General features: G+C 39.0%; 1 protein-coding gene across 10 annotated transcripts in view; it reads left to right on the top strand.

Annotated features, from left to right (window-relative positions):
* trpm6 (transient receptor potential cation channel, subfamily M, member 6) overlaps nucleotides 1-16142 on the top strand; it is a 133969-nt gene that overhangs the window by 25857 nt on the left and 91970 nt on the right. For 9 of the 10 annotated variants that reach the window (XR_009512152.1, XR_009512153.1, XM_059969709.1 and 6 more), the window contains exons 2-6: nucleotides 2169-2248; nucleotides 2614-2652; nucleotides 9953-10133; nucleotides 12203-12416; nucleotides 14770-14894. Coding sequence is in view for 8 of the 10 variants with exons in the window: in XM_059969709.1 (XP_059825692.1) it covers nucleotides 2169-2248; nucleotides 2614-2652; nucleotides 9953-10133; nucleotides 12203-12416; nucleotides 14770-14894 (639 nt within the window). In the remaining 2 variants the exon portion in view is untranslated. Of the gene's footprint in view, nucleotides 1-2168; nucleotides 2249-2613; nucleotides 2653-9952; nucleotides 10134-12202; nucleotides 12417-14769; nucleotides 14895-16142 lie in introns of those variants that run through there. The other variant, XM_059969712.1, reaches the window with a different exon arrangement.

Here is a 16142-nt window from a genome sequence, read left to right as displayed (position 1 = left end):
GTCCCACCAAGATGTATTTGATAGTGTCCAGGAAATTTGTTCAACTCCGGTCCAAAGTGAAAATGAGCTTTAACAGCATCGACTCTGTGTTCTCTTCCTTTGTCAGCGGTGTTTCCCCCTAAGAAGAGCTGGATAGAACGTTTGTAGCTGGCATTGCTACACAGATTGTGAGGCTGCTGTTTAGAGGTATTTCTGGAGTTTTGGAGTTGTTTAGATTGAAAAATGTGCTGGTGTGGTAGAGGAAAGCATTATGAACATTCAAAGTGAAATTTTAATCCCAACTTCATTCACCTTCATTTCATTAAAAATAAAGAGCTGATGCAGTTGTCAGCAACCTAAAGAATAAGATAGCATGCTGACTGATAGCATATCCCGGAAGACAATGGATGATAAAATCCCATCAGCTCATCAAACTACTGTGATTTCATCAGCTCAATTTATAGCCTACTTAATTTTGCAGCAATATTAATGGCAAAGAAAACCTGAAGAACAATTAAACTAACTATTAGTTTGATATCCACCACATGTGTCAGATATATTAGACTTCTTCAGCGTGTAGGAAGGAAAGACTGCAGACGTGCCAATCACACTCTGGAAGATGATGACAGGAGAGCTGTCTCTAAGTTGTCTAAGTACTGAGGTCCATGGCATCTGTAAACTGAGCATTGGTGCTGTAGGCGTAAAATATTCACTTTCTGCATGTGTTTAATTCCCAGCCAATGTATTAGATTTGTTTTTTGGTATACAGAATTATGAAGGGTATAGATAGGGAATATGCAAACAGACTTTTTCCTTTGAGGTTGGGTGAGAATACAACCAGAGGTCATAGGTTAAGGGTGAAAGGTGAAATGCTTAGAGGAACCTGATGGGGAACCTCCACTTGAAGGATGGTTAGAGTGTGGAATGAGCTGCCAATGGAAGTGGTGGATGTGGGTTCAATTTGAACATTTAAAAGGGGGTTGAATAAGTACGTGGATAGGAGAGGTATGGAGGGCTACGGTCCAGCTGTGGGTCCATAGGACTAGGCAGAATGATTGTTCAGCACAAACAAAATGGGCCAAAGGACCTGTTTTTGTGCAGTAGTGCTCTATGACCCTATGGCTCTGTGTTATCCTGGGCTTACTTACAAAGTTCTACACTATAATGTCATTTGAGAGCAAGAAGTAATCTGTCAAGTAAGAAGCTGCTGAGCAGAATTCGGCAAGTTACAACTGAACAGCAGTATTTCAAACATTTTAAAATTTGAGAAACACAAGGCTGCAGACATTGGAATTTGGAGCAACACACACAACATTGGAGGAACTCAGCAGGTCAGATAGCATCAATGGAGGAAACTGGACCCTTGACATTTTGGGTCAAGGCCTTTCATCTGGGTTTTTAAAACTGGTTCACTGTGTAGCAAATTGCAGCAAAAAGTCCCCTCAGTAAATTGCTAAGTGTATCCATAGCTTCTGATGTGCACGTTTAACTGATACCACAGAAAGCCTTGCCTCCAGTACTCCTGAATCTATGCAGCTTGAATAGGTGACGTCCAACAGTAATACCAAACGATAGAACTTCAGAATCCTCATAGAAAGAAGCTCTTTGACTCATTTAGCGCAGAAGTACTTTCTAAAATCCAATTAGTGTGTTCTCAGTTTCTTTCTCTGTAGCTCTGTTATTTTTGCACTTTGGACTAACCCATTTTCCTTCACATTGAATCTGTCTCTATCAACATTTCAATCAATCCATTCCACATCTTGCAGTTTGAAAAAGTTTTTATCTTGTCAGTCCTTTTCAATAACATTGAATCTATGCCCTCCGGTACTCTGATATTCCATCATTGAATCACCACCCCTGTTCACTTTGGCTGGACAGCTTCGCTTCTGAGAAGCACAACCCCATATTGTTACTCGATTTACATGGACAGTGTATCTTCAGCCTATTTGCCCAGTAATAAGGATACAGCAGAGTTGTGAACTTGTTAAAGAATTTCTTTATCGAAATTATGTAACTTCTGTGTCACTGGCCCATCCACTTGAACAAGCTAGTACCCAGCAGGCATTTGCAGCCAATGAGAGGCCATCACAGGTTAAAGACCAGGGTTATGCATCGGATTTCAATCACGAAACCATCCAGTCTATTTGAAACCATGAAAAATATTAATTAGATTTTTCTCTTATTTTTAGACTCAGAAGTCATGGATCGAAGGAGTCTTTTATAAGCGAGAATGTGGAAAAATTATAACAAGTTCAAGAGATTCACACAGGTTAGATGCCTCAAATACACTTGTAAGGATTGGAGGAACTATTCTTTTGCAGTTAGGGAGAGCACAGGGGCTATTGGTATTGGAAATGGTACAGTGGTGTTGGTAGTGGGGGTGAGGGGGCTGCGGAATGATTTGAAAACTCGCAGCTGAGGACCAGTAGAGAGAATCGACCTTATGGGTGGGTGTGTTCTATCTAGTGTTGATCATAATGTTAGGTCCTTCAGTGAAAAAGAGCTTCTGTTGCAAAACTGAAGGGGGAATATAAAGTAGGAGATACAGAAGACATAGTTTATAATGGAATTGATTTTTAATAGTATATGGATAAATTGTGGAAGAAAGTGAACATGAATTCTTCTTTATGGCAGGTGTCTTCCAGGATGCCAGATTTGCCAGAACCTGGTGCGGTAAGTACAGGAAATACTGTTTTCATTTATGACTTTTCTAAGCAATAGATAAAGTCTGAATTTCAGGTAACAAGGCCAGAAATCCTTGTGCCTTGTGCTGGTCTGCAGAGGGGGATCTCTGTGTTGCTGCTGACTATTCTAGTGCAGAAATCAGGGCCACCCTAATAATAATCACTCTCCATGTGGGTGCTTGACAGGTTTCTGGGAGGGTGTGAGAGGAAAGAAGCTGAAGTTACAATATATGGTTAGGCGTGTAGCAGAAACAAGGTGGAAACGCCCACCTTAATGATCCTCTGGAAAGTCAAACATTTCAAGTCCATTTACAGCCTTCAACGGCAGTTTTGTTGGAGAATACAAGCTTTAGGCATGGTAATAACCTCTATTCCCTGTAATACCTTCCACTCTGATGGCCTTCTACTGTTTAAATACAGTGATAGAAAGCAGGATGTCATTACTCTTTGGGTTTTAGGAAAATGAGAGGTGATTTAATTGAGGTATACAACTCCATTTTCTTGTCCGAAATCTAGAATTGCCCAAGTAACCAAAACTTAACAAAGGTCAATCATTATTAAAAAAACTTAAAAAACAGGCCTTAAGGACTGAATGTCCGAAGCTCTCTGTGGGAGAGAAATTCAAATATTTACTGATATACCTAGTTATATTTGGTCCTAAGAAACCAAGAAGAAAGAGTAAATGAACTTAATGCTTCAACAGCTTTGATAGAATAAGATAGTACTTTATGTTAAACCTTCCTCTAAGTAACGTGACTAACTAGTCCACACAATGGCCAGGTATATATAACCAAAACCCTTTAATTGCCTTGCAGTATAATTAAGCATTATTGTAAAAAAAAATGTATTATTGTACTGTACCATGTTAACATGCCAGACAACACCCTGTTCAATCTTTTCTGTATTCTTTCATTTCTAAGCACATCCTTTCTGTAATGTGTCAACCAGAAATGTATACAATACCCAAACTTTGTCTTTTATATATTTCTAGATAAGGATTAAAAAAAGATGACATTGTTTCTGTGAATATAGTACCTCTTTCAATTAGTTAACTTCAAGGAACTTTTTTTCTTGTCAATTCTTGAAGGTTCAAATTAAACCGTATTTTTCCAATTTCTCTTTTCCCTGGCCGCTGTGTCTTACTTTTCCAAGTTTATTATTGGATTAATTAGGGGTCACTTTTTTCCACCTGCCAAAAGTAATCTCATTTTTGACTGTCAATCATTTCATGGTTTAGGGCATATTTATCAAGACTACCTGCATGCATTTATTTGATAACCTTCTGTGTTTACTATTCATAAAATCATGGAAGTGGAATTAGCACAGCCAGGAAATGCCCATTCTGTCTTTTGAGCTTATGCAAGTTCTGAGTAGCACAATTCCATTAGTCACTCCCTACATCTCTTCAAAATACTCTCTCTGAATTGTCTAATCAATTCCATTTTTAATATTTCCACCATCCTTTCAGGTATTGCATTACAGATCCTAATTACTCAATAGTTCAACAGTTCCATTTACTGTCAGGGAAATGTATACAATATACATCCTGAAATAACTTTTCCTCACAGACATCCACAAAAACAGAAGAGTGCCCAAAGAATGAATGACAGTTAAAACGCTAGAACCCCAAAGCCCGTCCCTACTTCCTCTCCCACGCACAAGCAGCAGCTAATCGATGACCCTCCCCCACCCCTACCCACTTCCACAAAAATACATCAGCATCCTCCACCCACCAAGCACAGCTCCCAGTAAAGACCATGATCAGTAGTACAACAGAAACTGATCATTCACCCCTGACAATTCATCATACCACAGGCTGTCTCTCCCTAATAAAGGAAAAAGAGATGTCCTTGTTTCACAGCCAGAGAGGAGACATAACAAAACAGCTCACTGATTTGTGGTGTTAAAAGTCTGTCGTGCCACTTTCTTTATCCCCAAGTTCCCTTTGTGAAAACAGTGTCTTGTATATTATTACCAACCCTCCTCTTAACCTTCTTTGCTCCAACGGGGAAAACAGTCAGAACTTCCAGAAAAATTACAGTATAAATTTGCAAAATTTAATCAGAAATATTCTGGAATTTATGTGCTTCCGTGTTTCAAATCCTTCCTGTTTCGCAGACAATTTTTAACAAATTCATGAACCACTCAATAAGTTTGATTGTTGAATTCCCCCCATCCAGACTTTAATCTCTTCTCACTGCTGCCAGTGGGAAGGAGGTTCCGGTGCCAGGTCCCACGCCACCAGGTTCAGGAATGTATAATAAATACCCTTTAACCAGCAGGCTCCAGAATCAGATGTTAAACTTCACTCATCTTGATGCTGAACTGATTCCACAACTTATAGACTCAATTTCAAGGATGCATGTTCTCAGTATAATTAATGAATGGAAGTTTTATCTGAGTTGTGCAACGTTTCATGTGTATTATTCATCTTCCTCCCTCTGTCCTTGCTAAAGTTAATGACTGTATATAGTGTTTACTCAAATTTGTCATTTCAGTTCTTATTTTTCTTTGTTTTGCAGATCAGTTTCAGATTATCATTCTTACTATTATTATCATTTGTCCTTGTATTTGCACAGCTTGTCTTCTGATGCAAATTGGTTGTTGTCTTTGTGCGTAGCTTTTCATTGATTCCATTGTATTTCTTTGGTTGTCCTGCAGGCATTCACAGTAGAAAAATCAGAGTAGTATATGGTGACATTTATGTATTTTGATAATAAATTTACTTTGACTTTCACTTGACTTTGTTAGAAATTCCCGCCAGAAAAATGCTCCATTGTATGAATATTTTTTCTGCTCTCAATACCTCTGTTCATTATTCTTTTGCTGAGTAGAGTGAGTAGGTGGATAAAATAATGGGTTATACATTTTGTACAACCATTTTTTCTCAAACCTGACTGCTTAGTGTCGTTAACAAATACTTTCTTAACAAATTCTAAAGATATTTTAAAAGTAATCAATTTAAAATTGGATTCAACCATCTTTAAAATTGGATATAATCTTTAAGTTAGTCCACCCATTTTAAACTTCGCAGCCTCATACCATATTACAGTGATTCTACTGATTTTCTGGATGAAATTTAAAATCATAGTTTGAACTGTTTAATTTCTGTGATAATAACTCTTCAAACTATCAAGCATATTTTCCTGCACTTTTATCAATTCCCTTATGTTGTTGTACAATCTTGTATTCCATGCCATGCTCCTATGGCATCATCTGTACTTTATCCTGTGACTGTGTTTTATTGTTACCTTATATGTGCTATATGTATCTTGTGTGGTTGGTACTGTTTTGCACCATTGCCCCAAGTAACACTATTTCGTTTGGCTGTACCCATGAGTATTCATGTGTGGTTGCATGACAATTGAACTTGAAGTTCTCTGCATGGGAAGCTCTGTCAGGAACATTCTTGATATCACCACTGAGATTACAAAATGTGGATATTGCTGATAAATATCCACCTCTCTGCAAGTAAGTATGTGTAAAAGTCTGCCTATTCTCTATTGTTGATGCCTTGATAAAAATGCAAGATAAAAGGAGACTGAAAAACCACAATTTAAGCACCTATTTAAAGAAAAGAGTAATATTGTTATTTAACATATTGCATTTCTTGAGAAAAATCCATCTTGAGCAGGAGTTCCCAACCTGGGGTGCCCGCACCCCCAGGGCGTGTGAGATGGAATTTCAGGGGGTGCGACAAAGGAGTGGCTTGTGTCCTTGAATGACAAGTCACGAGTCGTCATTCAGCCAGCTGCCAGTGTGCCTTGAGAAGTGGTAGTAACGTTTGTCCCAAGCACACTCCAGTCTCCCGCTGCCCGTGTCGAGAGAGACGTAAACTCACTCCAGTTTCCTGCTGCCCGAGTCAGCGCTGAGGATTCTCATCAGTGTTACCTGGGAGTTACAGCTCAGAGTTGAGGAGTTTCATCAATATTAACTAGAAGGATACATCTCAGAGTTAAAAATCATCTCATAATGCCAAAATCTTTATACATCCTGAATCAACCATCGAGTAACGACTATGCGTTAAAACCAAACCCGCGGACAGTAGGTAAATTATTCAATTACAAAATTTTTAAAAGCTGCATTTTGATAAAAAGCAGCTGAAGTCATTCATTCGTATTTGTCTCAATGCATTAAAGAAGTTTTTGAATTTCAAAGGTTTTTTTTCTCTTAAAAGGTTTTTTTCTTGAATTGTTGATAATTTTGTATTGTGCTAGTTGAGGGGGTATCATGGTTAGCAACGAGGACTTTGAATCGTGTGATGGGAGTTCATATCTCTGGTAATCATCGGAAATAGGTGTGTAAATTCAGTAGAGAGTAGCCTAATAAGTCATGTCGTGTCCCCATAGCATTTCCACCTGACGATTTATCTTGGCGTAACCGCAGATAATATTGTAATATAATATTCAAAAGCGTATTTCTCGCGATACTTTGCTATAGGCGTGTCTGGTTGGGTAAAGCGGAAATTTCTGAATTAGTCAGATAGCTTTTGTCATATTAGCTCATATTTTTCTCTTTACCCTTAACCCTTCATTAACCCTTCATCATGTCAAAAAGAAGGAAATAGAATGATGACTATGTGTGCTTTGGTTTCACTTGCACAACAGGAAATGATGGCTTGCAAAAACCCCAGTGCATTTTTCGTAGCGTTGTGTTTTCCAACTCAAATCTGAAGCCATTCAAGCTTCAAGAGCACTTCAAGAACAAGCATGGCGGAGCTGATGTTGAAGGACATGATGTTGGGTCATTGAAAATCAAAAGAGCTCGTTTTGATTCACAAGGAACTCTTCCAGAATTGTTAAAAAACCACTTCTTCTTGCTTCATACCAAGTGGCATATAAAGTGGCCAAATCCAAGAAGCCCCATACAATTACGGAAGATCTCATCAAGCCATGTGCACTGGAAATGGCAACAATTATCCTGGACAAAGAAGCAAGAAAAAAATTTGAACAGGTGCCCCTATCAAATAATGTCATTTACCTCCGTATCAGTGATTTGGGTGAAGATATTTTGGACCAAGTCATCTCAGATGTCAGAGCTAGTCCTCTTAAAATCTCTATTCAGTTGGATGAGTCAACTGATGTCTCCAGTTATAGTCAACTCATCACGTTAGTGAGGTATGTCAATAATGGTGCTGTGAAGGAAGATTTCCTGTTTTGTAAAGATCTGAAAACAAACACAACTGCAAAGGATGTGATGCAGCTGGTGAAAGACTTCTTTGTCAAACATGATTTAGATATCAAAGTCATTGGTTCTGTGTGCACTAATGGGGTACCTGCAATGCTTGGAAATAAATTTGGCTTTTCTGCGTTGATGAAAAAGGAGATTCCAGACTTGCAAGTTACCCATTGTTTTCTTCATCGGCATACTTTGACATCAAAAACATTGCCTCCAAATTTGAAGTAAGTCCTTGATACTTGTGTGAAGATCATCAACTGGATCGGGGGCGTGCTTTGAACCATCGCATCTTCAAATCATTTTGTGAGGATCTGGGAAGTGAGCATTCAGTTTTGCTTTTCCAGTCAGAAGTTCATTGGTTGTCGCGAGGACAAGCTTTAACCCGCTTCTTTGAACTGCGGGAAGAAATCAAAGTTCTTCTGGAGGACCGTGAACGTGATCTGGTTGGGGCAATGGAATCACAGGAATTCACCCAAATGCTGGCTTACTTAGCTGACATTTTCACTTGTATGAATGACCTGAGTGTTTCTCTTCAAGGAAAAGGGATAAACATATTGAAGGCTTGTGAAAAGTTGAATGCCTTCAAAGAAAAGTTACCTCTTTGGTGTCGAAGGATGGAAAGAGGCAGTCTCTCAAATTTTTGTTCACTAGAAGAAATGGTTGATGATGCTGGATCCATAACTCCTACTGTGCGTTAAGAAATTGTGGCTTATTTGGAAGTGCTGTCAGAATCGTTTGATGGATATTTTGCTGCTGGAGACCTGAAGATTTCAGAAGAATGGATCATGAATCCATACTCCTACAATTTGGAGAAAATGTCAGATGATGAAGAGCTGAAGGAAGATCTTATTGATTTGTGGACAAATCGAGCTCTTGAAATGCAATTTCAAAGCAAGACTTTGGAGGAGTTTTGGTGTGCAGCACTGGATATGTTCCCAAGACTTGGGGGAAAAGTACTCTGTGTCCTCATTCCATTTGCAACAACATACTTGTGTGAATCTGGATTCAGTTCTCTTTTGTCAATCAAGACAAAATCTAGGAATTGCTTAAATCCACAGGCAGACCTGTGGACCGCAGTTAGCAAGAAAGTTCCACGTTTTGACAAAATCATGAATGAGAAGCAGGAGCAAAGAAGTCATTGAATTTTATGTTCACAATTGGGATTGATTTTACTGTTTACAATTTTTTCTGAATAAATTAGAATCTAATTGCTCAATTTATATTTGCATTTTATGCACTGAGTTAAAAGCTTATTTTTTTAAGTTCAATTTGTTCACCCGCAGTATTGTATGTGATTCAATTTGTGGTTCAGAAATTAGAAATTAGACATTCATCTTCAAATGTGATATTACTTTTGTAGGGGGTGCGAACATTAATCAAACATTTCCTAGAGGTGTTGGGCATAGAAAAGGTTGGGAACCACTGATCTTGAGAATGATTTTATTTTTACAATTTTTAGAAATAATTAAAGTTCATAGTTTGTTCAGCTTTACTGCAAAATTCACTATCTGTCGCAAATACAATCATTCAGTCTTGTAGAGTATTATTCATTTTCAAACCACACCAGTTAAACGCTTGCAAATTTCCTCGAAAGCTGAAGTATTTTTTCGGAATAGTCGTAGGAGTAGGAGACAGTCATCCAGCCCAGGGGATCATGGGTTTGTGCCTCTGGTGGACTGTGTCCTGTCCTGTGTGGGAAGATTTGAAGAACCGGCTGTTGCCCATGCAACAGGTTCCCCCTCTCCACATCACTGATGTAGTCCAAGGAAAGGGCAAGCACCGATACAGCTTAGCACCAGTGTCGTTGCAGAGGTTGCCAGGGTGAAGTTGTAAATAACATCAAGCTGCCTAGGGACCATGGTTCCAGATATGTTCCTCTGGGTTTACTCCCAAAGCCTTACTCATGGGTGGGTATGGCTGCAAGACAGCAGAAGTTTAAAATCAAAGTTTTCCTTCTCCTAGGCGGGCTACCGTCCAAGGCTGGCAACCCCACCTGCCTGAATAACTGAACACATGATGGCAATTTATAAAATATCTGCTATAACCTGTCCTTTTGTTGAACTGAAAGACTAGCTTTAAAATTGAGTTTGATCTTTGTATTTTAACTGCAGATGCTGCTGTGGCCGACTCGTAGGGGATCACTCTGGTTTGGATAGTAAATTGCCTGTCTATTTATCAGCTCATGATAATGAAGAGGAGGAGTGGTGTGTTGAGAATCACACCATTGCGAGTCCAACTGATGCTTTTGGTACCATAGACTTCCAGGATGGTGCTCATTCCTATCGAGCTAAGGTTAGTTGCATTAGACTACAAGGCCATAAGACAGGAGCAGAACTAGGTCACTCAGCCCATGAAGTCTTCACCATTCAGTCATGGCTGATTTATTATTTCCTCTCAACCCATTCTCTTGCCTTCTCCACTTAACCTTTAACATCCTTACTAATCAAGAACCATCAACCTCTGTTTATATTATATCTGATTACTGGGCCTCCACAGCTGTCTGTAGCAATGAATTCCATGGTTCACCACCCTCCAGATGAAGGATTCTTCCTCATTTCTGTTCTAAAGGGGTGCCCTTTTATTCTGAGGCGTTGCCCATTGATCCTAAACTCTCCAATTACTGGAAGCATCCTTTCCACGTCAACTCTATACAGGCCTTTCAATATTCAGTAGATTCCAATGAGATACCCTCCCCCAATCCGTGTTTTTAAACTCCAGTGAGTACAGGCCCGGAGCTATCAAATGTCCCTCATATGTTAACCCTTTCATCCCAGTGCTCATTCCCATAAACCTATTCTGGGCCTTTTCCAAAGCCAGCACATACTTATTTAGATATGGGGCTCTAACTACTCACAATACTCCAAATATGGTCTGCCCCACAGCTTAGAAATCCTCAGCATTGCATCCTTGCCTTTATCTTCTAGTCCTCTTGAAATACATGCTAACACTGTGTTTCCATTTGCCAAGATTTAACAGGAAGAGAGTTTCAGCAATAAGCCAGCCTTCTAACACTCTTTTATAAAAGCATTTATTATTCCCATATAAATTCATTGGTTTTAATTTAAAATTTTCCTGCCAAGTTTGATTCGGGAGGCAGTTAAACATGGGGTGGACAGTTACACAATCTGATCACAGCATTCCCCATGTTAACCTGCAGGTGATACCTGAAGGATCACAGCCAAGCCTTTCTGCAGACATTAAGACCCTGCTGCGGTTTTAGTCAGATGCATTACTGAGCAAAGAAAGCCGATTCCTTATTGGACTGTGAGCTCAGAGAAGTGAGGATAGATTACTTTAAAAATTAAGTTTAGGCTTTCTGTCCCACACCCCTCTTGTGGCACTCTGCCCTCACTATTCCAACAACCTTTGCTCCTGCCAGATTTATAAACTCACTGTCTGCTCCACATTGACAAATACAGTACCGTGCAAAAGTCATCGGCACTCTTGCTATATATATATATATATATATATGTGTGTGTGCCTAGGACTTTTACACAGGACTGTATTGCACAATACTCACACAAGCCCTTACCTCTGTCTGTGGAAGGTCCTGATTCCAACAGGTTTATTATAGTTGTGATCACATTGACAATGACCGCAAAGCAGTCTTTGTCTTGTTGCAATTTTCACTACAAGAATTGACAGGGCTCTCTAACTTCCTCAGTGAAGTATAAGCAATCCTAACAGAGAATGAGGCAATAGTTCTACAAATGGCTTCCAAAAATATGATAGCACTTTATCCTCTCCCTTGATCCCTCTTCTACTGGTTTGTCCTATTTTGCGGACTCTGCTTATTCTCTGTTGTTCTGGATTTGAAGAAGAACGGTCAGTAATACATTAGGTCTGGGAGATGTTGGTTTGTGCAGAGACTTTGCAGCTGAGAGAAAAAGCAAAACTTTAAATATCTATAATTCAACTCCATGTAGATTTTTGAAACTTGGAACATCTGAGAAAGCCATCAAATGCAAGCACGATTTTAGCAGTTACTGGCAAAGATCAACAAGCAATTTACAAACCCTTTTTTTAAATTGTATCTCTGAGAGGCTATTCAAGTTTTTTTTTAGCAATGTGAGGTCAAGTGAATGTGCCAATGGGAGTTTTGGGTCTTATTTTTTCTCCTCCATCACTCATCTTCAAATTGTTTTGTCTTTTCTTGTGATTTCTTTTGCTTGCAAAGTGGACAAGCAATGGAAGGATTGTTGACCTCATTCACAGTCTTTAACTGATTGTTTGTTATTCCAGACAATTTTCTATCAAAACTGCTGTCAATCTCATGTTGCAATAATATTAAGTTATGACCGGGGAGATTTATGATAAATGCCTTTAACATTATTTTAGCAATCATTATAAATTCTCTTCAGTATATCAGAGTCTCGTATGATACAGAAACTCATCAGCTCCTACATCTGATGCTGAAGGAATGGCTGATGGAACTACCAAAACTGCTGATATCTGTCCATGGAGGTAGTCAAAATTTTGAACTTCCTCCCAAAGTCAAACAAATCTTTGGCAAAGGACTTATCAAAGCAGCTGAGACCACGGGAGCCTGGATAGTGACTGAGGGCATCAATACAGGTGGGTAGGATTGTACTTATCACATTTAAAATGCAGAAATTTGAAATGCCAGTACTTTTAGATCCCAAGATCATAAGATATAGAAACAGATTTAGGCTAATTAGCTTATTGAGTCTGTGCTGTCATTCAATTACGGCTGATTTTTTTTCTCAATCCCATAACCCCACCATTTCTCCATAACCCTTACCCCTTACCAGTCAAAGACCTATCAATTGTTGCCTTAAGTATACCCTGTGACTTGGCCTCCACAGCCCTATATGGCAACAAATTCACAGATTTACCACCCTCTAGCTGAAGAAATTCTCCTCATCTCAATCCTTAATGGATATTCCTTTATTCTGAGGTTATGTCCTTGGATCCTAGTTTCTGCTATTAATGGAAACCACCTTAACAGACCTTTCCATATCTGCTTGGTTTCAATGAGATCTAACTTCTGATGTAGATCAATATTCAAAATATACACTGACTTACATAGCCATTGTGCAGAGTCTAAGGGTGCTTATATTTTGGTTGAATTATTTACATTCTGACCAATTTATCACAAAAAAAAAAGTGAGATTTCTACATCTTGGGTCATTTTCACAATAGTGTTAACAGAATGTTTTGGTAATAGCTTGTGTAAAGATAAACAGATACTGGTGAACGTTTATTCAGGATGCTGTGAATGGCATGGTTATGGTAAAAGTGTTAAACCATGATGAAACTAGTCCTATATGGACGTAATGAACGTAATTGAGCTGGGTAGGAGAGGAGCATTTTCATTTAGACTTTTACAGTGGGCCATCACAAGCCTTTTGTTTGGCTTTCTCTGATGGAATTCCACCTTTTTTGTTGTTAATATTGGAAGTGAATACGTACAGCAGTACAACACAGGAATGGACCCTTTGTCCCATGTCTGCACCAAATATGATGCCAAATTAAATGATCCTTCCTGCCTGCACATGACCCCTATCCCTCCATTTTCTACACATTCACGTGTATATCTAAAATGCCCTTGAACACCACAGTAGTATCACCTTCACGGCCACCCTAGGTGCCTACCACTCTTCATGTAAAAAAAATTGCCCCACGCATCAACTTTACGCTTTCCCCTTTACCTTAAAGCTATGCTGTCTCTGGTATACAACATTTCTACCTTTCAACCCTGGGACAAAGGTCCTGGCTTAAAAGTGTAGAGTCCTTTACTTTAAAGGATCATTCAGATGACATGGTTATTAAAGAGGTGAGATCATTATGAGGTGTGAATTGAATCATGGAGGTATAAATGATCTAGTTGGCTAATTCTTCTAGGTATTTGTTCTCTCCAGACTCCTTGGAAAATTGGGTGGTAGCTTCTCTTTGGAATTGAACTACTAAACCATACAGTGATTTGCCTCTCCCTATCTCATTAATCCTCTCTGGCAATACAACATAACAAGGTCTTTGTAAGTCCGCAAAAAAGTGGGCTGTCCAGGTGGCCACTTATTTCAATTCTACTACCCATTCCCATTCTAACATGTCAGTCCATGTCCTCCTCTACTGCCATGATGAGACCACACTCAGGTTGAAGAAAAAAAACCTTGTATTTCTTCTGAGTAGCCTCCAACCTGATGGCATGAATGTTGATTTCTTGAACTTCTGGTAATTCCCCCCACCTTCACCATTCCTGTTTCCCTCTCTCACCTGCCATTACCTCCCTCTGGTGCTCCTCCCCCTTCCCTTTCTTCCCTCTCCTATTGGATTCCCCCTTCTCCAATGCTTTATCTCTTTCACCGATCGACTTCCCAGCTCTTTATTTCATCTCTCCCCACTCCTATCACTACAACCTTGCACTTCTTCCTCCCCTTCCCCTACCTTATTCTGATTTCTCATCATTTTTTCCAGTCCTGATGAAGGGTCTCAGCCTAAAACATCGGACTGTTTACTCTTTTCCATAGATGCTGACTGGCCTGCTGAGTTCCTCCAGCAGATTGTGCGTATTGCTTGGATTTCCAGCATCTGCAGATTTTCACTTGTTTAAGATCTTTGTATTCCTCCAATTCTGGCCTCTGAGCATCACTGACTTTAATGTTCATAAATCTTTAGTTACCCTAGTCCTGAAATTTCCAACCTGGACCTCCTCTGTCATTTTTTCTATTATTTTTGCTCATCAGTGTTGGCTACTTGATCAAACTTCTGGTTAGCTGGTCCTATCTGATTTGTGTTGTGGTGTCAAATTTAGTTTGATAACATTTTCTTTGCAGAGTACCTTGGAAATGATATACAAATTCAGATGGTTTTGTTGCTGTTGTCTGTTCAAATATTTAAATTAAATTCAACAAGAGCTATGTTCTTTATCTTCATCTGACATAAGAGTGTTGTGCTTTTAATTTAGGAACTTCCAGACATGTCGGTGATGCAATAAGAGATCACACTTCTCCATATCTACGGAAAATTTGTATAATAGGTATTACTCCCTGGGGAGTCATTGAAAACAACAGAGATTTGATAGGAAAAGATGTAAGTACAGTAACCTGTGCCAAAGCCATTCTGCCTGCTAAAGAAACAGTGCTTGTACTAATAACTCTACTTAACCGTATGTACTGTAATTTGAGATCTTTGTACTAACAGACATGGACCTCAAGTGAATCAACTACCCACTAAAATGAACAATATACTTTATGAAATAATGTATTAAAAATTAATTGAAAATGATATGGCTTATTGATAACTAGAGGTAGATGGTTGATTTGGGTGCCATTGATAATCAAGCTGAAAACTGTGCATAAAATTCAAAGTTCATAGTAAATTTATTATCAAAACACATATAGGTCATCATATACAGCCCTGAGATTCATTTTCTTGTGGGTATTCACAGTAAACGCAAAGAAACACAACAGGATTAATAAAAATCTGTACTCATTAAAGAGAGATAAAACAACCAGTGTGCAAAAGACAAAAAAAGGTGCAAATACAGAAAGAAGATAAACATAATAATAAACATATAAGCAATAAATATCAAGAACATGAGTTAAAAAGTCCTTGAAAGTGAGTCCATAGGTTGTGGACCAGTTTAGTATTGGGCAAGTGAAGCTGAGTAATGTTATCCCTTTCTGGTTCAAGAGCCTGATGGTTGAAGTTAGTAACTGTTTCTGAACCTGATGGTGTGAGACCTGAAGCTCCTTTATTTCCTTCCAGATAGCAACACTGAGAAGAGAACTCAGCCTTTATAGTGGGCATCCTTGATGATGTAGGCTGCTTTCCTGCAACAGCACTTCTTGTAGATGTGCTTTATGATGGAGAGGGATTTACTTGTGATGGACTGGGTTGTATTTACTACTCTTTGTAGGCTTTTCCATTCAACGGTATTAATGCTTCCATTCCAGGCTGTGATGCCAGTCAGTATATTCTCCCACCACACATCTTTAGAAGTTTAGCATGGTTTAAGGTGACATGCCAATTCTTCACAAACTTCTAAGAAAGTAGACTTACTTCTTAGTAATGGCACTTATGTGCTCAAGTTATGATGCTGAGAAACTTATAGTGATGACGCTCTCAACATCTGATCCTCTGATGAGGACTGGCTCATGGACCTTTGGTTTTTCCTCCCGTAGTCAATGATCAGCTCTTTGGCTTTGCTGACATTGAGTAATAGGTAAGTGATGTGGCACCATTCAGCCAGATTTTCAATCTGTGTGCACATAGGATGACCACACAAACTTCCTTACAGAGGACACTGGAACTGAAGTCCGAACTACAATGCTCTAA

Source organism: Hypanus sabinus, chromosome 5 (genome assembly GCF_030144855.1).
Source record: "Hypanus sabinus isolate sHypSab1 chromosome 5, sHypSab1.hap1, whole genome shotgun sequence".
Taxonomy (NCBI): domain Eukaryota; kingdom Metazoa; phylum Chordata; class Chondrichthyes; order Myliobatiformes; family Dasyatidae; genus Hypanus; species Hypanus sabinus.
This window is presented reverse-complemented; position numbering and strand designations above follow the sequence as displayed.